This window comes from Podarcis erhardii (genome assembly GCF_964252035.2).
Source record: "Podarcis erhardii genome assembly, chromosome: 15".
NCBI lineage: Eukaryota > Metazoa > Chordata > Lepidosauria > Squamata > Lacertidae > Podarcis > Podarcis erhardii.
Genome location: NC_138505.1, coordinates 6,537,684 through 6,563,939, shown reverse-complemented (window position 1 = coordinate 6,563,939; position 26,256 = coordinate 6,537,684). Strand labels below are relative to the sequence as shown.

Below are 26,256 nucleotides of genomic sequence, written 5' to 3'. Positions count from 1 at the left end.
TTTGGTGGCATGCCAGTGAAAGAAGGTGTGCAGAGCCAGCAACTGACTCATTTGCTAAAAATCTTCCCGTAATCACTACCTGCATTACAGGTCATCCGGGTTCTGCTGTTGGGATCACACTGTCGTCTTCTCTCACCCCCTAGAGAGGGCACTGTTCCCATGCACAGCAGAGCAAGCAAAGCGATGGAACACATCTATTCCTTTCTTACATAAAGAGCCTACCTGTCATTATCTCCCAAACATCAGCAACAGCTTTCATTTGCAAGCAGATTCGCTGGAGGCTGAGAGATAATGAGCATGGCATCAAATGCGCTGAGAGCAAGTCAAATGGCTTATCGGGCGTGGGAGGAAGATTACAGCAGGGAGACACAAGTTATTGAGAAGGGAAATTCTACGGAAGAAAAAGAATTTTGTATGCCGAGTCAGGTACCTGGTTTATCAAGTCTACAGACTGACGGAAGAAGCACTTTGGCTGAGGTATGTCCTACCCTGACTATCCGAGATCCTTTTAACTCAGTGAAAGAGGGAATGAAAGCTTACCCCCAGAGGCCCTGGGATTTTTCAGCAAGTCTCTGGGGGTGATTCCCCCATTTCCTGGTGGAAGAGGGAGGGTTCTCTGCTTGGCACAGAAAGCTCTGTCCTTCCGGCTCATATTCTTAGTGAGTTGGTGGCTATGGACAGGGGCCTTTGGGCATGACAACCTATGAAAGGAAGCAGAAACATTTGGTCCAAGGGATGAAACTGGGTGGCCATGCCTCTTAATCTGGCACCTAGCATTTTTCAGGGAAGGTGGGGTATGAGTTGTGCTTGGGTGTCCAGAGAAGCTGGCAAAGGCAACAGGAAGGGCTTTGTGTGCTTCAAGGTCCTAAAGACAAAAAGCATCATAGCATTGTGGAGTTGGAAGGGACCCTCAGGATCATCCAGTCCGACCCCCCGCAATGTAGGAATATGCAGCTGTCCCATAAGGGGATCGAACCTGCAACCATGGCATTATCAGCACCACTCTCTAACCAGCTGAGCTATCCAGCTGATCATTAAGCTCACTCAACATACTATGTTCAAGCATAGAGGGTGGAGAAAGATGAAGCATTTAATGGGAGCTTCCATCTAGAGATGTTCCTCCCACTTTTCAATCTCCTCTCCTGGTTGGTTGGGCTTAGGAGAGATGACCTTTTCCATGTACCTACTTCTGTAAAAATATTTTTGATTACTACTAGTAGTGATGGAGTTCATATATGTGGTTGTGTAGCAGACTTATGCAAAGTTGTCTGCTAAAACAAGGGCCAGTAACTGCCTCTCAGCCTAACTTACCTCACAGGGCTGTTGTGGGGATTGAGTATGAGGAGAACCATGGACACCATCTTGAGTTCCTTGGAGAAAAAGTGAGGGGGAAATGTCATAATTATTATTATTTATATATATATATAAAGCTTGGGATATCTTATTCATCTGAACTATGACATTCTCCATGTGAAACATTTTTCTCGTACCCTGGTCTTGATTGTCCTCATCCAAGGCTACCATACTAAAACTCAAAGACACCCTGATTGTAACTGTCCAAGGATTCCAGCATCTGGTCAGTTCCAGGCCAAGCCAAATTCCTTTTAGCTCCCCTGAGAGAAACAGGTTTTGTTGCTGTTCTAGTCCATTGAATAAAATAAAAGTGGGTGGAGGGGGAGAGGGGGGAGGAACAAAATTTGTCCTTATTTCTTTTGTGGGGAACAAATAGTACAGTCTAGCTATTCCTCGATCTTCATCAGGTGCATTAAATGCATGGTGAGAATGTGATCAAAATGTCACCAAAGCTCCATGGAATTCACCCACAACCAATAACTAAGCATATATGTGACCCAACCCAAAGAATGCTAACTAACAGTTTCTCGTCATCCTGGGTGTGGGGGGAAGTGTCAAGTGGGGTGAGACAGGATTCTGTCCTGGGTCTATTGTTGTGCAACATCCTTATAACATGACTTGGTTGAGGGAATTGAAGGAGTGCTCATGCAATTTTCAGATGGCACCAAAATTGAGAGAGGTAGCTAATTCTACAGAAGACAGAATCGGGATCGAAGATGACTTTAACAGATTGGGGAACCGAGTCCGAACTAACATATTGAATTTCAATAGGGGCAAATGTAAGGTTCTGCACTTAGGCAGGAACAACCATCCCCTGAGGTGCTTCTTCATGTGCCTCCTCTAGGAGAAGTCTGAAGGGCCTTTTCTGCAGTGGCTCCTTGCTTGTGGACTGCTCTCCCCAGGAAGGCTTGCCTGGTACCTTCATTACATATCATTAGGCACCAAGCAAAAATGTTTCTCTCTAACAATGCATCTGACTGATTAACATTCTGTGGCTTTTAAAAGTATCTATGGGGAGGGGGTGTTATTGATTTGTTTTTGTTTTATTATGTATTTTGTATTCACGTTTTGCGTTTTCTGTTGTGAACCACCCTAGAATATTCAGATGAAGGGCAATAGGCAAATTAATTAATTAATAACCAGCAGCACAAACCTAAGACATGCGACAAATATAAGATAGTAGACCACAAGCTTCACAAGAGTCAACAATGTGATACAGCAGCAAAAAAGCTAATGACAAGAGTCAACAGTGTAATAGAGCAGCAAAAAAGTTAATGCTATTCTAGGCTACATCAACAGATGTCTAGCATCCCAATTAAGGGAAAAAATAGTACTGCTATATTCTGCCTTGGTCAGACCACACCTAGAGTGCTGTGTCCAGTTCTGGGCATTACAAATTTAAGAAGGATATTGAGAAGTTGGAGCATTTGCAGAGGAGGGCTAGTAAAATTATCGATGGTCTGGAAACCAAGCCTTATGAGGAACAGTTAGAATAATAGAATTCTAGATCTGGAAGGGACCCTGAGGATCATCTAGTCCAAACCCATCCAATGCAAGAATATGCAGCTGTCCCATACAGGGATCAAACCTGCAGCCTTGTTGTTATCAGCACCATGTTCTAGTCTAACACTTGAGGGAGCTGGGGGTGTTTAGCATAGAATCATAGAATCATAGAATCATAGAGTTGGAAGAGACCACAAGGGCCATCGAGTCCAACCCCCTGCCAAGCAGGAAACACCATCAGAGCACTCCTGACATATGGTTGTCAAGCCTCTGCTTAAAGACCTCCAAAGAAGGAGACTCCACCACACTCCTTGGGTAAGAGGAGACCGAGAGGAGTTGATCCATCTTCAACTATCTAAAGGGCTGTCACATGAAAGATGGAGCAAGCTTGTTTTTTCCTGCTCCAGAAGTTAGGACCAGAATCAGTGTCTTCAGCTTACAAGACAGGAGATTCTGACTAAACATCAGGAAGAACTTTCTGAGGGTAAGAGCTGTTTGACAGTGGAACAGACTCCCTTGGGAGGTTGTGGACTCTCCATCCTAGGAGGTTTTTAAGCAGAGGTTGGGCGGCAATCTGCCATGGATACTTTAGTTGAAATTCCTGCATTGCAGTGGGTTGAACTGGATCAGGCTTCCTCAACCTCGGCCCTCCAGATGTTTTGAGACTACAATTCCCAGTATCCCTAACCACTGGTCTTGGCTAGCTAGGGATTGTGGGAGTTGTAGGCCAAAAACATCTGGAGGGCTGAGATTGAGGAAGCCTGAACTAGATGATATTTGGGGTCCCATCCAACTCTACAATTCTATGATGGAACAGAAGCGCACCTGCAGAAATAATTTGTTCTTTCCTGCCTCCCATAATTGGCTTTCCCTAGACAGATGCCTCAGTCACCATGTGCCTTGGAGACCTGTTGTCTCCCAGCCCTTGAATAATAGGTACGTCTCCCTAAACCATTAACTTCAACTCACTTTTTTGCTCTTGGCCCAGATGTGGTAATAATATACTAGACAACAAGTTCTCATTTTCTTTCTTCCACGAAGACTGAAGTCAGGTGATTCATCAGAAAACAAAGGAAAATGATTCCACATGAAAGCCAGGGTGGAGTTTAAATAATTATAAGTAATGACATTTTTATCCTAGTCTTTCTACAAGGAGCTCAAGAAGTACCAGGTTCACAGTCTTCCCACCACCACAATTTTATCCTGGTGACAATCCTAGGTTAGGTAGAATAGTGACTGGCCCCAAGTCAAACCCAGCTAGCTTCACAGCTAAGTGGGATTTGAACCCAGACTCACCACTGCTCATCAGGCTCTCCAACCACTATTGATAGACTACCACAGGTATAATCCTTGAATGAAGGGAAATCTTCTACTCTTAAGGCGTATGCCCTGACTTACTGTCATCTTAATGCTTTTGGAAACCATAGCTCAATGACTGAGCACATGCTCTACATGTTGAAGGTGTAATAATAATAATAATAATAATAATAATAATAATAATAATAATATATTTTTACCCCACCCATCTGGCTGGGTTTCTCCAGTCACTCTGGGCAGCTTCCAACTGAATATTAAAAACACAATACAGCATTAAACATTAAAAACTTCCCTAAACAGGGCTGCGTTCAGATGTCTTTTAAAAGTAAGATACTTGCTTATTTCCTTGACATTTGATGGGAGGTATCTAGGTATCTAAGGTATCTAGATAGGATTGGAAAAGACTGGCCACTGTCTAAAAATCTGGAGACTCAGTGTAGATAGGTAACCTGTGGAACTTCAGATGTTGTTGGACTCCAACTCTCAGCTCCAGACAATAGAGTCATTGGTCTTGGATGAAAGGAGTTGTAGTTCAACAATATATTTGGACTCTCCATCTCCCATCAACCCCAGCCAGCATGACTAATGGTCAGGGATGAGTGGAGTCATACTCCAACAACATCTGGAGGGCCCCAGGCTCACCATCCCTGGTGAAGACAGTGCTGAGCTTGGTGAACCAATTGTTTGATTTGGTAGAAGGTAGCTCATTTGCTCCTATCTGCCAGCTCATGCATTTAGCTGCTTGTAGCAGTGGTGGGGTAGCATAAACTCTACTGTCAGGGGCAGAATTCTAGTTACCAGGAATGGTGAGTGGGGAGAGCACTATTGCACTGAGGTTCTGCTTTGGGGCTTTCCATAGGCATCTGATTGACTTCTATGAGAACAGGTTGCCATTGGCCTGATTCTTATGTTATTCACTCCAACCATGCCTAATTCAACTTGAACCTGTTGTGGCCATATGCATTACCTTCTCTCCAATGGCTGGAGGGAAGCCCATGGCTTGGATCATACCACACATTATACTGAAGGTGTACCAGGCAGAGGGGCTGCTTTGGTGAGTGTACATGGAAGCGGGCCATAATTACCATGGGCGATTACGTGTGAGTACAGCTCACACATTTTAGCGAGTATTCTTGCTACACATCCTAAATTATACTCCACCCTCCAGCAGCTAAATGAAATAGAACATATGTGGGAGTTTGTAGTGTGCAATGCAGAGCTTAATGGGCTTGTATCCTTCTAATAGACCTGATGTCTCATATCTTGGTTTGCTGTAGTTACTGGAGAGATATTCATTTTTAATATGAACCTACCTAGTTGACACTTTCTCAAATGCAGCTGTGCTGTGAGATTTCCACCTTTCCAAATTTCCCCCCTAATTATTTCCAACCCAATAATTAGTACAAAAAGTTGTATCTTAGAGGAGGAAGTCGTATGCCTGTGGTATAGTGTTTAGAGTGTTGGAATAAGAAGTGGGAGATACCAAGTTTCAAATCCCTGCTCCGCCGTGAAATTCACTGGGTGACTTTGGGCCAGTCTTTCGACCTAACCGACCTCCCAGAGTTGTTTTGGGGATAAAAATGGGGAGGAAGGGAGCGCAGTGACCACACCGAGCTCCTTAGAGGAAAAGAGGTATATAAATTTAATAAAATAATAGTCATATATTTGTGAAAATAACATGAAAGGGGGCATTCAGTTGAAAATAATTGCTTGCAAAAATGAGTCTGCTCAGCAAGGGAGGAGCACAGTAACACCATCTGCAACTGGTGTGATCCTTTCTCTGTAAATTTAAGCCTACAGCTTTCACATCTCTCTTTTGTCTGTTTGGTCTTCCTGCCCCCTCCATATTGCCAATGCAGATGTGTTCATTGATAAAAAGCACTACAGCAAAACAACTGCTTTTGATGTGTCCGCGTACACACTGTTGCATCAAGATCGCTTCTTTGTGCAATGCTTACTGGCTCGCCTGTGAAATTTTGTGCATTGAGCAACCACTCTTTGCAGGGAGGGGATAAAAGTACAGTAGCAGATATGAAAATTGTTCAGTGTGGGGGTTTTTTATCCCTAATGTGCAGGGCATTGGTGCAGATCTGCATCAATGAAATATTCCCACCACTCTGCTCCAAAACAAAAGCCATCTGGTTCTGATCATATGCATCATTGCATCAAGATTCTCTTCCTATAGTGTTTTGTCCAGGACAGATCATTCCATTAGAACGGCAGTTTCCAGTACATTTGATATGGTGAAACATGCATTCAATTTCAAATTCATTATTTATTACTGTTTATTTATTACATTTATATATGTCACAGACTGGTTGGATGCAGAAACAACAACAATAGAAACAATAAAACAACAACAAAGCAATAATCCCCTCTCCCACATCACATTTCAAAGAGCATTGGGTGTCAACCAGCCAATCAGCCAAAGGCCTAGCTGAAGAGGAATGTTTCTGTCTGGCATCTAAAGATGTATAATGAAGGAGGCAGCCGAACCTCCCTGGGGAGAGCATTCCACAAAAGAGGAGCCACTGTAGAGAAGACATTGCTCTTGTGTTGCCACGCTCCAGACCTCTCATGGAGGAGGCACACGAAGAAGGGCCTCAGAGGATGATCTCAAGGTCTGCAAAGGTTCATATGGAGAGAGAAGGTCCTTGAGGTAGTGCAGTCCTGAGCCATTTAAGGCTTTATAGATAAAAAAACAGCGCTTTGAATTGGGCATGCTAAGTACTTGCAAAGTTATTCATAGTTTCTTTTATGGGGATATAAGATCACCAACATTTGATTGCAGGATATTGCTTCATAAGCTATACATTTTTTTATTCTCAGGCCAGATGACTTTGCATCAGAGGGATGCTGTAACAGTCACTCTAAATAACACTCTATATGAGCACCTGGAGTTGAATTGTCACCTATTTATTTATTTATTTATTTATTTATTTATTTATATTTCCTACCCTTCACCCAAGATCCCAGGGCATATTACAACACTAAAAGGCAATTTTAAAAACGTGGACAGACAACATGAATACTTGGCACTCTAAAGGGCTTCCGACCAGGATGTTAGCTGCAACTAGAATTTCAAATTCCCAACGATAGAAAACCTGGAAAGAAAATGTATTGGGCTATTTCACACAAGAATATGGGGATTCATATAAACTGTGTGTTTCCAGGAAGTACAGAAGACCCAGAATGCTTCTTTGAAATCTGGTGGAATTTTATTTCCTATGCTTTGGATTTAGACGTTCATCATTGGCTATCCATTCCGTCTTCAGAAGCAGGGGTGTCTTGGTTTATATTGGTTTCTTTCTCTTGTCATTTATTTATTCTTTGCTTTTGCTTATTTAAGGGGTAGTCAACCTTTTTATACCTACCGCCCACTAATGCATCTTCCTTGAAGGTAAAATTTCCTTACCGCCCACCAGCGCTCAATGGAAGGAGGATTCAGGGACTTCCGGGATAGCGCGAACGGGTAATGGCGGATTCCCTCCGAGCTCTGGAGGGAATCGGCTCCGCTAAGGACGGGTCTTGCTGTGCCGGCGACACGGGGACCCTTAGAAACCGCAGGCGCTGAAGCCTGCGGACATGGAGACTCGGTGGGCACCTTAAGCGCCCTCCCCGACCCGCGAAGAGCCTTTTTAAAGGCTACGGAGGGGACCGGAGAGTGGCGTGGAGCTGAGAGTCGATCGCTGCCTTGGCGGAGCGAAGCCGCGAGCCATGACCGGAGAGCGCTATCTTTCTTCCTGAAATTTGGACTGAAAAAACAACTCGTGAGTAGAAGGAAATTTTGGCACTAAAAGTTTTATCATTGAATTTGAGTACGAGCGGGGGATGTGTTAAAAAGGAAGTCCACACTCCCCCCCCCACCAAAAGACTTAAAGCAAGGAGAGGAGCACTAAGTCGGAAAGACTCTGGTGTTGAAAGGAGAAAGAACACTTTCATAAATTGGTTGAAAAAGTTACTTGTGCTGGAGTGAAGAGAGGGGAATCCCAGAGGTTTTGCTTTTGGCGGACCCCCCCCCCGAACCCGGGCAGTGCCCTGCTTGGGAACCCGAGAGAAAAAACAAGGTGTTTGACAGCTGTCAAAAGAGCTGTCAAACGGACGTCAGCTTGGAAATTGAGTTAAAACTGTGTTATAACTATATTGTTGGGACTAAAAGTGTTACATTAAATTGACTGGAAACAAACTAATTCTGAATAACAAAGTAACGAACTGTTGGAAAAGAACTATGATGGAAATCCCCCTGGAGGGAACTAAAGACATTGCAATGGCTGCGGAAGGAAAACTACTGGCAGAGATAAAAAAAATGTTTTCCCTGGTGGGAGCTCTGCAAGAGCAGAGCTTAGCCATGAGAGATCAACTGATGACCTTCAATTTTAAACTAAACAAATCTGTTGGTGGAGCTAACCGGATGGAAAAAGAATCTGCAGCTGCAGAAAAAGAGACAACTTCAGAACTGGGGGAAAAAGAAGAAAAAGAAGAAGGAGTTCAGGAGGAAGAGAGCAATCAAATATCTGTAACTTTTGGGAGGAAAAGAAGTGAAAAAGACAACCAATGGATCATAAATCTGCAAAGAGAGAGAAAGATGGAAGTCCCTGGAACAACTGAAACATTAAGCTACGAAAGAACGAATAAGTATGATGGAGACTTCTTCTTTAAGCTGCAACATGGGAGATCTGTTGATCCTGGACAAAGACTGTTTTTGTTTGAAAAATATGAGGAACTGGTGACAGAATTCCTTCGAGAAGAGAAGATCAATAAAAAGGACTATAAACAAAATTGCTGGAGAGTGATTAACGGGGGCCTAAGGGCCTCTGATGTGAGAAATCCGGGTTAAATCTTTTTTTTTTTTTTTTTGGGATATTAATGTGGGAAGGGGCAAATACCGGGACAGAGGGGGAGGGGAGTGCAGAGTGGTAAAAGTCTGGGGTTTAGAATAGAAATATTATTGTTTTTTGATTTAATATAAAGAGTAAGGAATTTGTGGGAGAGAAATTAGGCCGACCTTAGAGAAACAACTTAATATGTATAATGGGATTTAAAGTAAAAATGGATAAAGGATAAATTATAAGAAAAGATATGAATAATATTTAAGAGATTTGAACAAATAACTTGCTGAGATATTTAATGAAATGGGAAGGTGGCTGGGGGGGGGTGGGGGGAAGTCACTGAAAGAGGGTAATGATTGTAAGGGTATGAAACTACAGATATTCTGTTTTGTGTTTTGTGTTTATGATATATGTTTGTGTTTGTTTAAAAAAATTTTGAAAATCCAATAAAAATATTAAAAAAAAAAAAAAAATCAATGGAAGGAGGATTCAGCTTGTGCCGTAGAACCCACGACCACCCACCTAGAATCCTGAAATGCCCACTAGTGGGTGATAGGGACCAGGTTGAGAATCCCTGGCTTATTTTGTTGGCATCTGTCTGGGAGACAATGGAAGAGTGTGCCATTGGTGGTAAAGTCAAATTGTTGCAGACTTACAGTGCCTGCTGTGGCTGTAGAGACCAATATGGGATAGATATATTTTGTTGCAGCTGGGGTAGAAGAAGGCATGTGGTTTCTCTTGTAGAGTTGCACCATGCTCCTCCCAGTGATCATTTCTTCTCTGGTTATTACTGTGGATACAAGAACTGACTGTTTGTCTCTAGGCACTGCAGTCGTCTAGGCTGGAAGGGCTAATGTTGCCAGCCTTCATGTCATGACTGCAGACATCTTTGTAATCAGGGCTGTCTTAAGCATATGCGCAACTGGGGTGCAAAGATCTGCTTAGTGTTCCCCCTGGTTGCCCAGTCCCAGGCGCGCAGGAGGGCAGAGCCAGCCAGCCGCCTCAGCGTCTCGCTGGCTCGGTCACCCCCAAACTCGCAGCGCAGAGCCGCCTGCAGCAGAAGAGCCTGCCACGGTGCTCCAACCAATGGGTGGGCTCTTACCCAGATTCAATTCTCGGGCCCCGGACTCTGGGCCTGGCACCCTTGAGAGCCCAGCGTCTGGGTGTCCTGCACCCCTAGTGCCTATGGGTAAGACGGCCCTGTTTGTAATGCAAAGTTGGCCTGCCAACAGGCCTAGTCCCTGAAGCCCTCTCCTTGTAAAGCACATCCTTGAGGATCCTGCCATCTTCCATTCTATGTACATGACCAAGCCAACTTAGATGTCTCTAAGACAGAAGTATAAACATGCTGGGCATGTGGACTTGGAAGAGCACATCTTTGTTTGAGACTCTGTCATGTCATGCCCCAAATCTTCCTGATGCTGTATATATGAAAGCCACTGAAGTATCACTCCTGGTGGGTGTCAGTTGCCCACAACTCGCTTCCATAAAACAGTGTGCTCAACACGCAAGCCCAGTAGACCTTCATCTTGGTATGAGAGCTTCTCCATTTGGGGAAACACAAATGTGCTGCTTGTGGGTTTCTCATAGGATCACTTGGGCCACTGTTAGAACAGAACACTGGACTATGATGGATCTTTGGCCTGATTCAGCACGTTCTTCTGTTTCTGGTGGTGGTGGGGATATGCAAAAGAACAGAAGCAACCCAAACCTGCCGCAACCTGCAGATGCTCCCATTACATAATTAACGTTAGAAAATCTTTGTGGTTTGGTGAGGATTCAGGCATTGTGGAACGTGGGACTGAATAAATTAGAGGAGGCAATTAAAGGAACAGGTTTCATCCCAACAGTTCCCGTGCTGACATTTGCAATGGCTCCTCACCCATTCCTCTCTACATTCTCCCCAAAGGTTTTTGCTTCTCTATTTCTCTTCTCTCCCCGACACCCTTTCTTGTCTATCTCCCTGCCCAGTGGACCACCAGAGGAGGGACAAGATCACTCCTGCGAGAGGCCTGATCTGATCTCTTGCCCAGAGCTCTTGAACATCAACCAAGAGCCACAAGTTGCCCACCCTTATTTTAAGACTTCAGACTGTGTCCTGAAGTCACATGTGGTGGAACATTCAGAGACCGCATGAAGCTTAATGTAGGGGGAAAATGGAGTGTCATTTGAATAATCTCTCAGATGTGGTTGAAAAAAATTAATGGGGCTGGGTCAGGGAGTTTCTGGGAATCAGTTTCGCTCGGGGGTATCTTCTGAGTTAGGCAAAAGAAAAGCTTATGCAGTTGACTTCTCCCAAATGATTCCCATAAAGAACATGAAGGGCCAATGCACTGCGGTCAGAGAGCTTGCTTTGAGGTTAGGCTAATAATAAAGCCCATGAAGCAATGTGTTCTGAATTGTTCCTGACTATAAAACAGCCACATGTGTAAGACAAACATCACGTCTCATCCAAAGAATAAAAAAAGCAGAAGATCACAAGCAGGTTTCCCAACAATTAGAGCAAATTGAGCCGCGTGGATCAAATTTTGGCCGGGATATAATTAAGACCTTTGCATTCAAAGGCTGCCTCATCCCCTTAAGGCTGTCTGAGAATCTTTATAAAAGCTTGCCATGACTCTTAAAAAGAGCTTATTTGAATCCAGCCGCGGAGGGAACCAGGTAAGCCTGATATAACATGAGCTTGCTTATGATGCTTCTGTGACTGTTTCCATTCTGAATTGCCCCCCACACCCCAACAAGGAGCCCATCTAGGACCTGCTAATTTTGTGAAAAGTCCAGTTGACTGAAATGGGAGCACCTTGGATTAAAACAATAATGCTTCTTCAAGCATCTTGAATGACTCAGACAGAGCACCTGTTGTGCAAGCAGAAGGTCCAAGGTCCAATCCCTGCCATCTCTAGGTAAGGAGTGGAGGGACCCCTGCCTAAAATCCTGGAAGGCAAGTGCTACTCAGTGTAGACAATATTGACCTAGATGGACCAGTGTTCTAACTCAGTATAAGGCAGCTTCCTCTATTCTTGTGTAAGCACACTTCTTCTTTGTAATGCTTGAGTTGATAGTCCAATTGTTTGCCCCTTTACGTCCTTTCACATCAGTCAAAATCTGGACTATTGACAGCTGCCTTTGTGTCCATGACTTTGTTTAATTGTTTAAGGAAGGGACTTAGCACTCATAACTCCTGGATATTACTAGATTCCATGGGTTTGGACAAGATAACTCTTAGGATCCCTTCCAACTCTCCAATTCTGTGGATCCTAAGATTAGATACCTTAAGGAAGAAAAGTTGTTTTCCTAACCCACCTCCTGCACCCCCTAAAAACTTCTCCAGAGAATCAGAGAGGGCCTCCTAGGATGGTTTGCTGGGAGAAGAGAGACTGTTTGAAACCAGGCTTAGAATCTAAAATGAGTTGAGTAAGGTCATGACAAGGAAGCTTCCCACTGCTTCCTTCATTCATGAACCTCCCTCTTCATTCCACAATGGTCTGGAGGCCCTGCTCCCCAGGCCACAGGTAGCTTCAGAGGGGACAAAGGAGTAGAAACTTTCCTTCTGTGAACTTCCTTCACTAAATGCATCTTGGGATCCAAGCCACTAAGGCTTAAATCTAAGTAGGCATGCATGCGTTTTGCTGTACATGACTGTCTGTTGGTGTTCACTACAATTGGCAGCGGGGAAAAGTCAAAATTCAGTGATGCTTATGGGAAACCATAGGATGAATCTTTGCAAACTTTTTCTTCTTCTTAATACACCTACTCATTCTTATTCTTCTCTCTGTAGTTGTTTGTGGTGGTGGTGATCAAGTATAGCTGAGAAACAGGGATGGGGAGAAATTCCAGTAAAACCACATAAGTAATTCAAAGAAGGAATCCCCTGTTGGATTCTGAATTTCACTTGCAAGGATCTTTTGTCAACAATTCCATCGTTCCAATGTAGTCTTCAGTCCCCTTTCTGTATTTTAACTGGAACCTAGGAAGCTGCCTTCTACTGTGTTTGACCTCTGGTCGATCTAGCTCAGAATTGTCTACACTGACTGGCAACTTCCTTTCTCAGCCCTACCTGGAAATGCTGGGGGTTTCACCTGGGGCTGCCTGTGAAGCTGATGCTCTACCACTGAGCCACCTCCCATTCCCATTCTCATCCCCTCCCTTCCTGACAGGCTCATCCTGCTATGCTCTCTTTCTGTCTCCTTCCACTTTTGATTTTCATGGCTGAAAATCAAGAAACCCTTAATGACACAAAGACAACCACCTTTATCAGTTCCTCCATTGATTCCCATTTGGCTAAAAATTGCACCCTGCTTTGGAAAATACAAATTGAGATGGGCCTGCCATTCATATTTTCTTTTTCTTTTTAAAAATTCTTTTTATTCGCTTTCATTTTTAACAATTACCATCATACTCAAATCATAATCATTTTACAAGTAGGATTATCAGAATCCGAAGATTTCCCTCCACCCCTCCATGGTTTCCCTAAATACTCTTTTCAAACTGCATCGTATCATATGCTCCATATTTTCTAAAAACTCAGTTGTAACTATAATTCTCGCTTCGTTGCAAGTTGTTTTTTTTTAACAATCCTGCCAATGTTTTAAATTGTTTACAGTGTTCTTTCAAGTAACTTCTAAAATTTCCCCATTCTATATTAAATTGATTGTCCTCTTGATCTCTGATCAAGTTCCATTCATATTTTCAATATAGCATTAGACAATAAATAGGTAGGTAAGTAGATATCATATTCAGGTTTCCAAGATACTGACTCTAGACATGATTAGGAATGGATGTAGATCTGGGGCCACTTCAGACTGGTGTTTTTTGTTTGTTTGTTTGTTTATAATCTATTTATTTTGGTAGTTGTGTTCTGAAACATGTTATTGATGCAATAAGAGTGCAACACTGGTGACATACTGTGGCATTAATCTGCTTTATGAGCTGTTCTGTGGTGTTTCTCTATTGCTACTGCGTTATCTGGAAGGACACTCTCATGCTATAGAAAAGAGGAGCAAAATGTAAACAGGAACATCTGCAATGCAAAAACTTACAGGATATCAGCAAGAAGTTATGGGCTGTGTACTAGTTGGAAAGCAATCTATATACCCACCCCTTAAACTCTTGCTGGTGTAATTAGTATCGAAAGTGAATAATCACCCAAATAATCACAAATTGGCAATAATAATAATAAGGGCCTCCTGGGGAGACTCTGGTCAAGGATGGAGAAACTGTGGACCCCTAGATTTTTCTGGTATCCAAATCCCATCAGTCCCGGTAGCATAGTGAATGGCCAGGGATGTTGGGAGACACAGCCCAACAGCTGCTGGAAAGTCACATATTCCCTGTTGCTGACTTGCACCCAGTTCTTTGATGTCAACCATAGTACGAGTTTTGCTGTTAGTAGTTTAAAATTTACAGGAAGGTCTTAAATGGGAGTGAGGTGCATTCACTTTAATTAAAAATGAGCAAGGAACTGGTTTACATCAAGGATACTTGCAGTTTCTCCCTCTGGCAAACATATCCCAGTAAATACAACAAATGAATCCCGTGCTCTGTATATTCATTTCATCCCAGGCTTCTCCAAACCAACTCATTTATTTGTTCAGAAGTCAAAGTGTTGCTTTTGGAAACCAGCCTAAACTGGTTCTTGAGATGATGAGACTAGCCCTTTAGCAATTAAGATAGCTTCTGGAATGCCATCCACACCCTGCTCACCACGCTCTCATTTCTCTCAAATGCTCTCTGAATTGTCAAGTTAGCTTCCCTTTCGACAGATGAGTTTATTTTACATATCCATCTATTTATTTTGATCAATTGTATACCACTTAGCTACAGTCATCCGTGATATGCTAAAGAAATACCATTGGGATAACCTCAGAAATGACTTAAGATACCTGCTGATTTTTTAAGAAGCCTTTTTCCGCAAGGTGGTGGAAGTTCAACAGGGAGGTGTCTTGCTGATCTCAGCAGGGAGGGAGCCCCGTAGAACTGGTTCCACCATAAATGAACACACAGCTCCTGATGGATTCAAGCCACACAACATTTGCATTTTGCAATAGATAGCGTAGAAAGGATTTGCATTCTTATTTCTGCGAAATGGGTACGCAGATATTTTCCCCTTCCCTCTTGCATCTGTCACAATTGTGTGTGGGCATCTCATTCCCATCTTTCACTCCAGTAGTGCATGATTCAGATAAGCGGACTACGCCCAACTTGGAGCTTACTCAAAGATTCTCTTCTTTATGTATTGCTACACCTCTGCTACCCGTGCCCTCATTTCACAGCATATATCAAGGTAGGTTGCCCCCAATCACAATGGCCTTGCTCAGGAATAATAATAATAATAATAATAATAATAATAATAATAATAATAATAATAAACAATAATTGATTTATACCCTGCCCATCTGGCTGGGTTTCCCCAGCCACTCTGGGCGGCTTCCAACAAAATATCAAAATACAATAGTCCTTCAGATATTAAAAGCTCCCCTAAACAGGGCTGCCTTCAGATGTCTCCTAAAAGTCTGGTAGTTGTTTTTTTCCCCTTTGGCATCTAGTGGGAGGGTGTTCCATAGGGCAGGCGCCACTACCAAGAACACTCTCTGCCTGGTTCCCTGTAACTTCACTTCTTGCAGTGAGGAACCCGGCAGAAGGCCCTTGGCGCTGGACCTCAGTGTCTAGGCAGAACGATGGGGGTGGAGACGCTCCTTCAGGTATACTGGACTGAGGCCATTTCGGGCTTTAAAGGTCAGCGCCAACACTTTGAACTGTGCTCGGAAACGTACTGGGAGCCAATGTAGGTCTTTCAAGACCGGTGTTATGCTGTCTCAGCGGCCGCTCCCAGTCACCAATCCAGCTGCCGCATTCTGGATTTGTTGCAGTTTCCGGGTCACCTTCAAAGGTAGTCCCACTTAGAGCACATTGCAGTAGTCCATGTGGGACAGAAATAGAACTAGAAAGGAGAGGGATGCAGGTTCTCAGGTTCCTCCTTGACCTCTTCCTGATGAGACTTCTGTGCCCGTTACACAGTGAGGCAGTTAAGCAGCTTAAAGTTCTAGGTTGCATCGAGGGGAGGGGCTCCTTATTAGAAAAGTCTGGCTGCTGTATGAGGTCAAAGGTGAATATCATTCAACATCCTGTTCTCATGGTGGCCAAGCAGAACACAGGAAGATGTCATATACCAAATCACACCATTAGTCTATTTAATTCTATATTGCATGCCAAGGCCCCAGGCCCCACAGTTCCCTTATACACACGGACATGAATAAAAGGTAAAGGTAAAGGGACCCCTGACCATTAGGTCCAGTCGCGGATGACTCTGGGGTTGCGGTGCTCATCTTGCTTTATTGGCCGAGGGAGCCGGCGTACAGCTTCCGGGTCATGTGGCCAGCATGACTAAGCCGCTTCTGGTGAACCACAGCAGAGCACAGAAACGCCGTTTACCTTTCCGCCGGAGCGGTACCTATTTATCTTCTTGCACTTGATGTGCTTTTGAACTGCTAGGTTGGCAGGAGCAGGGACCGAGCAACGGGAGCTCACCCCATCACAGGGATTCAAACCGTTGACCTTTTGATCTCCAAGTCCTAGGCTCTGTGGTTTAACCCACAGTGCCACATGTGATGGACATGAATATTTTAGGTTAATGGGATAAAATAGGCCACAACTTTATCGGTTACAGATTTGAGCGGTTTGGCTTAGGCATTGGGTGAAACCAGACTATATCCTGACTCCTGCCCGTCTCACTAAGGGTAAAGCACCAGTAGGGGGAGCCCTATGACATATGTCAAATTGGGGCACCCACAGGGTCCCCAACGGGGTCATGGCATGGCCCTAGACTATGCCCAGGCTTTGGACAGGATCCACACCCCTGCATCCCTTTAATAGGATACCCTTATTGAGGAGGGGCAGCGAACGGAGGACACACTCCAAGCCGTGCCACAGTTTAAACGGCTTGTAGTAGCAGTAGTAGTAGTAGTAGTAGTAATAATACTAATAATTTATATCCCGTCCATCTGGCTGGGTTTCCCCAGCCACTCTGGGCAGCTCCCAACAGAATATTAAAAATAGAATAAAACATTTAAAAACTCCCCTAAACAGGGCTGCCTTCAGATGTCTACTAAAAGTCAAATAGTTGCCTTCTGGATCTTCCCTTAAAAATAATCTGGATCTTCCCTTAAAAATAATTTTGTGATTCTAGTCCTCATCGTTCTGAATAAAGAGCTGTCATAAACAGAAATATGAAAAGCTGCATTAGTCCAAGTCAGACCATCGATCCATTTAGTTCAGTATTGTCTACACTGACTGCCAGCGGCTCTCCAAGATTTCTGCCTCTTCCACCCCTCCCTGGAGATGCCAATGATACAAATTGGGATGCATTTTTATGCAAAGCAATTTCTTTCCCATCAGACTTTGTTTATTTATACCGGATTTTATGTTGATGTGTTTTATTGTTTTACATTTTTAGACTTTGTATTGGAAACTGCCTTGAGATGACAGTGTAATGAAGGGCAGTCCATAAACTGGGTTAATAAGCAAACAAAAGAATTTCTTGAATTTATGAGCTACCCTAATTAAACAATAATAATAGTTCTATGGGCGTTGTGCTTGGGAAAAGAGTTAAAACTAAAGCATGCCATAAAACAACTCAATGAAATCATTGCATGAATAAAAACCATCTCTGCGACAGTAGAATTATTACATTCAGATGTAAAACTGAATGTTGACACACATCAAGATATCGTCATCCAATCTAACAAGTCGTAGACCATCCATGAAAGCTAAAAGCAGCCGGATTTTAATTATTCTGTACAAACTAATAAAAGAAAAGAAAAGAATAGCAATGAATGTTAAGAGATCTTAATAGATCTTAAATAGGCTGGCATTCTAAAAGTAGAAGCTTTGTGTTGGAGAACATTCCACAGGTAGGAGCCAGGCTGACTCAGAACATTTGGGAAAATACACAAACATTCCATATAGAGAAGTGGGCTACCTCACCATTGGCAATGGAATGTCATCCCGTACGGGCCAGTCTTGACAGACTCTGGGGTTGGTGCGCCCATCTCACTTAAGAGGCCGGGGGCCAGCGCTGTCCAGAGACACTTCCGGGTCACGTGGCCAGCGTGACAAGCTGCATCTGGTGAGCCAGCGCAGCACACGGAACGCCGTTTACCTTCCCGCTATTAAGCGGTCCCTATTTATCTACTTGCATCCGGGGGTGCTTTCGAACTGCTAGGTTGGCAGGCGCTGGGACCAAGCAGCGGGAGCGCACCCCGCCGTGGGGATTCGAACCGCCGACCTTTCGATCGGCAAGCCCTAGGCGCTGAGGCTTTTACCCACAGCGCCACCCGCGTCCCTAGCAGGTGGGTTAGGAACTGCCTTATATCGAGTCAGTCCCTTTGTGCATCTAACTCAGCTTGTCTGCAAGGACCAACAGTGGCTGTCCAGGGATTCAGGCAGGGAGTCCTACCTGGAGATGCTGGGGATTGAACCACTGAACTATGCAGCCCTCGCCTTCAAAATAACAGGGAGATCCCAGTCCTCATGGTTCTGAACAAAGGTCTGGTTTAGAAAATAGGAAGACAACAAGCTTGTTTTCTCCAGCTCTGGAGGGTAGGGCTCGAACCAATGGCTTCAAGTTACAAGAAAGGAGATTCAGACTAAACATCAGGAAGAACTTTCTGACAGTAAGAGCTATTTGACAGTGGAAAGGTCTCCATCGGGAGGTGATGGGCTCTCTCCTTCCTTGGAGGTTTTTAAGAAGGTTGGGTGGCCATTTGTCATGGATGCTTTAGCTGAGATTCTTGCATTGCAATGGGATGGGCTAGATGATCCTTGGGAACTCTTCCAGCTCGAAAAGTCTATGATTCTAAGCTAGCTTATGCAGAGTCCAACCATTGGTGTCTATATTGATTGGCAGCAGCTCTTTGCCCAACATAGAGAAATCTCCTTTATACCAAATCAGGCCATTGGTCGATTTAGGTCAGTGCTGTGTCTAAGGTGACTGGTTGTGTTTCTCCAGAATTTCAGACAAGGCGTCTTTCCCAGCCCTATCTGAAGATGCTAGGGACTGAACTTAGGACCTTCTGCATTCAAAACATTCCCAGGGGAACTGAAGGAGGCAGTGGTGCGCCCGCTCTTAAAGAAAACATCATTAGATCCTTTAGATCTATCCAATTACCGCCCGGTTTCGAATCTTCCATTCCTGGGTAAGGTGATTGAGAGAGCGGTTGCTGAACAGCTTGGTAGGTTTCTGGATGAAACATCAGCTCTGGATCCATTCCAGTCCGGCTTCCGCGCTGGTCATGGGACCGAGACGGCTCTGGTCGCCCTAACAGATGATCTCCGCAGGCAGCTGGATCGAGGCGGGTCGGGGCTGCTGATTCTTCTAGACCTGTCAGCAGCCTTCGACATGGTCGATCACGAACTCCTAGACCACCGCCTTGCCGACGTGGGGATCCAGGGCACAGTCCTTCAATGGCTGCGCTCGTTTCTCTCTGGTCGGGGACAGAGGGTGGCGCTTGGGGGGGAATTGTCATCCCGCCACTCCTTGGTGTGTGGTGTGCCCCAGGGTGCAATACTCTCCCCGATGCTTTTTAACATCTTTATGCGCCCCCTCGCCCAGCTTGTCCGGAGTTTTGGGCTGGGCTGCCATCAGTATGCTGATGACACCCAACTCTATCTGTTGATGGACGGCCACCCGGACTCGGCCCCAGACACACTGATCAGATGCTTGGAGGCTGTGGCTGGATGGTTTCGTGGGAGCCGGTTGAAGTTAAATCCTTCGAAGACAGAGGTCCTCTGGCTGGGACGGGACAACTTGGGACTGAGGGGGCAACTCCCATCTCTTGCGGGGGTGCAATTAGTGCCAGCACCATCCGTTAAGAGTTTGGGTGTAATCTTCGATACCTCCCTCTCTATGGAGGCGCAGATTGCAGCTATAACAAAGGCGGCATTTTTTCATCTCCGCCAAGCTAAGCAGTTGGCTCCTTACCTCTCTCGCCCTGACCTAGCCACTGTGATCCACGCGACGGTCACCTCCAGACTGGATTATTGTAACTCGCTCTACGTGGGGCTGCCCTTGAGACTGACCCAGAAACTCCAACGGGTGCAGAATGCCGCAGCGAGACTCCTTACGGGGTCTTCGCTTAGAGATCACATTCATCCGGTGCTATACAAGCTGCACTGGCTCCCGGTGGAGTACAGGATCAGGTTTAAGGTGCTGGTTTTAACCTTCAAAGCCCTATACGGCCTAGGGCCCTCGTACCTACGGGACCGCCTCTCCTGGTATGCCCCACAGAGGAACTTACGGTCTTCAAATAAAAACACCTTGAAGGTCCCAAGCCACAGAGAGGTTAGGCTGGCCTCAACCAGAGCCAGGGCTTTTTCGGCTGCGGCTCCAACCTGGTGGAACGCTCTGTCACAAGAGACAAGGGCCCTGCAGGACTTGACATCTTTCCGCAGGGCCTGCAAGACAGAGCTGTTCCACCTGGCCTTTTGTTAGGGCGCAGCCTGACTCCCTCCTTTGGCAATCTTTTCAAGACTTTAGCTTATGGTTGCCATTAATTTTGTTTTTAACTCATTTTTATAATGTTTTATAATGTTGTATTGTTTTAGTGTTGTTAGCCGCCCTGAGCCCGGCTTCGGCTGGGGAGGGCGGGATATAAATAAAATTTATTATTATTATTATTATTATTATGTTCTGCTTCTGAGCTATGGCCCTTTCTTGGGTTGTTGTTTAGGGGGGCACCTGAGGGCTACCACTGCCAAGCATCACCCCATAATGGTTGCTGCACACTACCTCATGGTAGGACAGACCCTGCAGAGTGTGGAGGGCACAGTCAATGGCATTGCTGATTTAGCTCAAACTTTGGTGAAGTTTGCTGAACTGAACTATTTTCTTGGGGGGTTGGGTAATTTAGTCTTCTATTTGAAAGCCCGACTGGGGAATTTCACTCTATCATTTCTTTTGAAGTCCAACCCTTAATAGAGACACACCTTTTCCAGCCTCTAATTTAGAAACCACAAATGCTGCTTCTTCCCCTTTAACTTGTTTCCTCATTGTAGAAACACCCATCTTGTAGATGACTTTCCTCCCCTAACCGGTCTGTCATTGCGTCTATTTCTATGATGCATCCCTGATCTCATCTGGGCCTTTCAAGGGTTGCTGCTTGGGCTGGTGAGACATAATTAGAAATGCTGAGAAAGCTAGGGAGAGAGAGAAAAAATAATAATAACCAGGGAGTGCCTGAGCTCTCCTAACACATATAAAGCCAGGGGCAATAGCCCTGTAACTCCACATAGGTGATGAGTTCCTTAGTGCCAAGCAAGAGTGAAGCAGGTATGTACCAAATTCACAATGCTCCTCATTGAATTGGACTCTCAAAGAAGTCAAGGAATCAGAGGAAGGAAGGAAGGAAGGAAGGAAGGAAGGAAGGAAGGAGAAGGGGAAATTGTGAGCAGGCAATGGGATGTAGGGAGGACAGTGTACCCTTTGGAATGTGACCTGCACCCAGAGGAAAGGATGTTTCCAAAATGGCCATGGGGCTGCTTTATGTAAGCAAGTCACCATAATAACCAGCCATGCAAGCCATGTGGAAGGCAGAAGAAATTCAAACAGGTCATTAGGAATGTCACAAAGAATCCCAGGCAGGCAGGAAAGGATTGCCATTTCCAGCGGGAAGTGAGTGACAGAGAGCCACGGGCCCTAGTTCCCTAGATTCTTCCATGGTCTCCCCAAAATTGCAAGAACAGCCAGGCACATGAAGAGTTTGTAATGAATTTGGAGAGTCTTCCTTTTGTGTGGAGTTTTGAAGAACACAGATGGAATATTATTTATTAATGTATTATTTGCATTCTCCTCCCCACCACCAACTCACAATACAACTTCTCTAGATGATCCTTATATTCAAGGATGGAAAAACTGTGGCCCTTCTCAAGATGCTGTTGGACTCCAACTCCCAACAGCCCCAGAAGCCAGTCTGGCCAATAGTCAGGAGTGTTGATGGGAGTTGTAGTCTAGGAAGATCTGCAGGGGTAAGACTATTTTTGTAGACATTTAGGCTATTTTAGAATCTGGACTTGATAACCTTATAGGAAAGCAAGTAGGGAAACTGGTGCCCTCCAGATGTTGTTGAACTCCCATCAGCTCCAGCAGCCAGCATAGCTGATGACCAGGGACTATGAGAGTTGTATTCCAACAACATCTGGAGGGCCTAAGGTTCCCCGACCCTGTTTTAAGCACACAGACAACAATGGAAGAGGTTGGAAGAGGGTCTTCACATTCCTGTTGACTCTGAACTTGGCCAAGAGTGAAATTCCAAGGTAAAATTGGGGGCTTTGAGGTTGTACAAAGGCATATGAGGAATTGAGAGAAAAGCTACAATCACTTCTCTGAGACTAGTGGACTTTTATGAGGATGGAAGTATGGTGGCTCCATTTAAGTATGTCTTTTTTTAAATAGCCTCAGAACACCAAACTAACTCTGCTTCTCCCTGATCTATTTTTTGTTTCCAGGCTGAAATCCATCCCAACAGAATGTCCACATCGGGTGTGAAGTGTGTCACCACACCATGTGTTACGTCGTGCCCGGATGCAAAAGTGGTGATACATCCACCACCTATGGTCCTCACTCTACCAGGACTGAGCCTCACCACAGCCCCTAACCAATGTCTGGTGGAAACCCAGACGTCGTGTCTCACCAATGGCTCGGAGCTGTGCAGTGATGGATCTTCCAAAGCAATTGTCACTAAATCCTCTGGTCTGCGTGCTGTTTCCGGTGGAGACACCCCTTGTTGTACGACCACCTGCCCTGACTCGCAAGTGGTGATACAGCCACCTCCTGTTTGCATTACAATCCCAGGTGCAGTCCTCACTAGCTACCCCAATGAATGCCTCATCCAGACCTCAAACCCCTGTGTCCCTAGCGGTTCCCAGCCACATGCCATTGCCCGCTCTACGTCAGTTTCTGACTGCTCCCTTACCCCACAGCGTATGACTCGTTCTACCTCTGTCCCATGCGGTCTCAATAGCACACCGGCATGTGTGACACAAGGTCCTGGTTCCAAAGTGGTGATATACCCACCACCGATTGAGGTCACCATCCCTGGCCCTATTTTGGAAATTGCTGCAGAGGAGTGCACAGTGGAGGTCTACAACCCGTGTGACACTGCCGGTGCCATCACCAGTGGTGAAGAGCGATGTGCCATCACCAGTGGCGAAGAAGGGGAAGTCAAAGCCCTGACAGCACGTGCCTTGTCCTGCACTAAAGTATGTGGGGTGTTGGGTGCTTCTTCTTCATGCGTCTCCCAAGGACCAGAGATGAAGATTGTCATCCAGCCCCCTCCTATTGAAGTTGACCTTCCTGGACCAATCCTCCAAGTCTTCCCAGAAGCGTGCAAAGTGGAAACACTTACCCCATGTGCTCCTGAGCCACAGGCACTGTGCAGCAACAGTGATCCAGCTACCTCAACAGCTCTTGCCACCAGGACCAGCTCACTGTCCACCATTAAACGTCCTCTGCCTGATATGAGAAGGCCCGCCCGCCCTTGGGCTGAGATGTACAGCCGGTCCATAACTCCAAGGAGCATTTTGGCCAAGACTTCCAGATTTTCCAAATACCACCATGGCTTCAGCACTTCAAGCTATCAGTCATCTTACTGAATTCCTCCATGCATATTGTGCAAGAGACAGCTGGAAGAAAGAGGTGGCCTCCGTGGCTTGGCTGATGAAGAAGAGCTTTCATCCCAAACACCTATCAAACAGATGGACAATATTATTTTCCCTTAAATTCTTTGAAAGACATAACTAAGATGTGCTTTCTGTACTATTGTGCCCAGTTAGGTCCCACAGGGACCTAATTGTACACTGTCAAAAACCCTGCATTCCATTGATTGCAGTGTTTACATGCCCTTAATTGTATCCTTTGTCTTTGGTCTTGTTTCTCTTGACGGGGCATCGCAAATGAACAGAAGAAATGGTGCCTTATCGAGAGACCAGGGTGTGTCTCTGAGTACCAGGTACTGGAATCAAAAGTGAGGAAAGTTGTTGTTTCACTTAGGTCCTGCTTGTGAGTTCGCAGAGGCATCTACTTGGCCACTGTGACAACAGGAAACTGAACTAGGTGGGCCTTTGGCCTGATCAGCAGGGCTCTTCTTATGTTCAGCCCTGCTATTGTAGTGTAAATGGACCCATAATCTAATGTGAAATCAAGAGGCCGGGATCAGGTATCATCACTAACTATAGGTGATGGGCGGTCTTCAACTAATACTATTACATCATTGCAAGGATTTTTGCTTGTGCAATGAGACTTGCCTTCCTCTGTTCTGCCCCCCAGAACCTGTTCCAGAGGATTGGCAGAAGAACCCACTGGTAAGATTTAGGGGAGAAAAGGGGCAGAACATTCAGTTGCACAAGCAGAAATCATTGAGCTAAAAGTAACATTCACACGGCACTGTGATGGATTCAACCCACGAATCCTAAGCATCCTCACAAAAGAGGAGGTACTCTTCACCTCAACAGCAGTTACTTCTGAGTAAACAACCACAGAGCCACATGCTGCATAAGAGGTTCAATAGTCCATGCAGTGGGAGGAAATGGGGACTGGAAGATTTAGCTCATAGGTTGCATTGCGTTTTTAAATACTGATATATTTAAAATAATGTTTATCATAATTTAAAGAAAGCCTTGTTTTGATCATGTGTGAAATGTGTTTTGTTTTTAATTTAGGAAAAAAAATCCATTTGTCAAAGTGCATATTTGTCTAACAATAAAGCAAACGATGACTTCTCAAGCTGGTGTTTTATAATACTTTTGTGCAACCAGGATGGTGGTGGGGTTTTGGAAACCATGCCCTATGAGGAGTGGCTGAAAGACCTTCCTTTCTTTAGTGTGGAGAAGAAAGTGGTCTTTGTATATCATAAGGGACGTCAGTCACACAGAATATGGAGCAGGCTTGCCCTCTAGAGGGCAGGACTAGATTGTCTCTAGCAAACTGAGATTCCAACCTGTCTGAAATTTCCCCAAAACAGGTAGAACTAGATCAGGGATGGGGAACTTCAGGTGCAGTGGGACAGTTGCAGCCCTCGAGATTGTATCCTGGGCTCTTGGGACTCAGTCCAGGTCACACATCCTCCAGAAACATATACCCTCCAACATTTCTCAGATGGAAATAGGGACTGGTGGGGAAAATAGGGGCATTCCGGGGTCAAATCAGAAGCTGCATTGTCTTTCATAATTCTGTTTCTGTCCCTGGAAAATAGGGGCACTTGGAGTGTATGGAAACCCACCCATCACTGACCCTGTTTTGCAACCACATTGAGTGTTCCTGTATGACTGGAATGTGCCTTTGAACTCTGGTCACACTGGGTGGAGGATAGAGAGGGATGTGTGAGTGTGTGCCTTTTAGAAACTAGGATACCTTACACAGGTGTCAGGCTTCAGGGAATTGGCTCCACACCCACCCACAGGGGCAGTAGTTAAGCAGAACAAAGGAAAAAAGAGTCTTCTTACCAGTTAGAAACTTTAATAATCACAATGAGAGAACGAAGAACCTATCTCCTAGAATGGCAGTGCTCCCAATTAAGAATTCTACCCCCTTATGTCCCTATTTTGACCACACTGCAGGAGGCAGTGGAAGACAGAAGTGCCTGGCGTGTTCTGGTCCATGGGGTCACGAAGAGTCGGACACGACTAAACAACTAAACAACAACAACATGTCCCTATTAATCCACTTCACTTCTGTGTCTTGTAATCTGAGCTTGGAGCCTCTGTGTTTTCTGTTCTGCCACTTTCTGAGCTCTTCCTGACCTTGGGGAGAGCAGGGGAATACTTTCCAGAGACAGTGAATCTCTCTCTCCAAAGTGTTTCTTCTCCTAGCTCTTCCCCATCCAGTATTTCCCAGCTTCTGCCTTCTGAACTGTGTCCCTCTGCAAACCACTGTTCCAAATCTATACTGTCTGCCTGCTCCTCAGAAGATTCAGGATCTGGAGCAGGAGGAGGGGAAGAGGGAAGGCTCCCATTCCACCTCAGTGCTGCCCTCTTCAGCACAGTTCCTGACAACAGGTGAAATTTAAATATTCAGAGTGGTTTAACAATCAGTCCCTCTTCCCAGGGAACTCTAGGAATTGTAGTTCTCTGAGGAAGAATGTGGGGGGGGGGACTACTAACAACTCTCAGCAACCTTACCAAACTATAGCTCTCAGTATTCTTTGGGGGAAGCCATGACTGATTAAAGTGGTATCTTAGGCTTTAAATGTATGTGGGTGAATGG

At 45.0% G+C, this 26,256-nt stretch overlaps 1 protein-coding gene across 3 annotated transcripts; it reads left to right on the top strand.

The window, feature by feature from the left end:
* Window positions 1-251: 251 nt before the first annotated feature.
* LOC309329908 (uncharacterized protein) lies at window positions 252-24,777 on the top strand. Of its 3 annotated transcripts, none has more exons than XM_081841125.1 (2): window positions 252-477; window positions 22,503-24,777. In XM_081841125.1, the coding sequence occupies exons 1-2, from the start codon at window positions 292-294 to the stop codon at window positions 23,646-23,648; spliced, it is 1,332 nt and encodes a 443-aa protein (XP_081697251.1). In that variant the 5' UTR covers window positions 252-291; the 3' UTR covers window positions 23,649-24,777. The 3 variants fall into 3 exon arrangements, with proteins under 3 accessions (XP_081697251.1, XP_081697252.1, XP_081697253.1); XM_081841126.1 differs by lacking the exon at window positions 252-477 and adding an exon at window positions 11,458-11,663; XM_081841127.1 differs by lacking the exon at window positions 252-477 and adding an exon at window positions 20,917-21,327.
* Window positions 24,778-26,256: the final 1,479 nt, after the last annotated feature.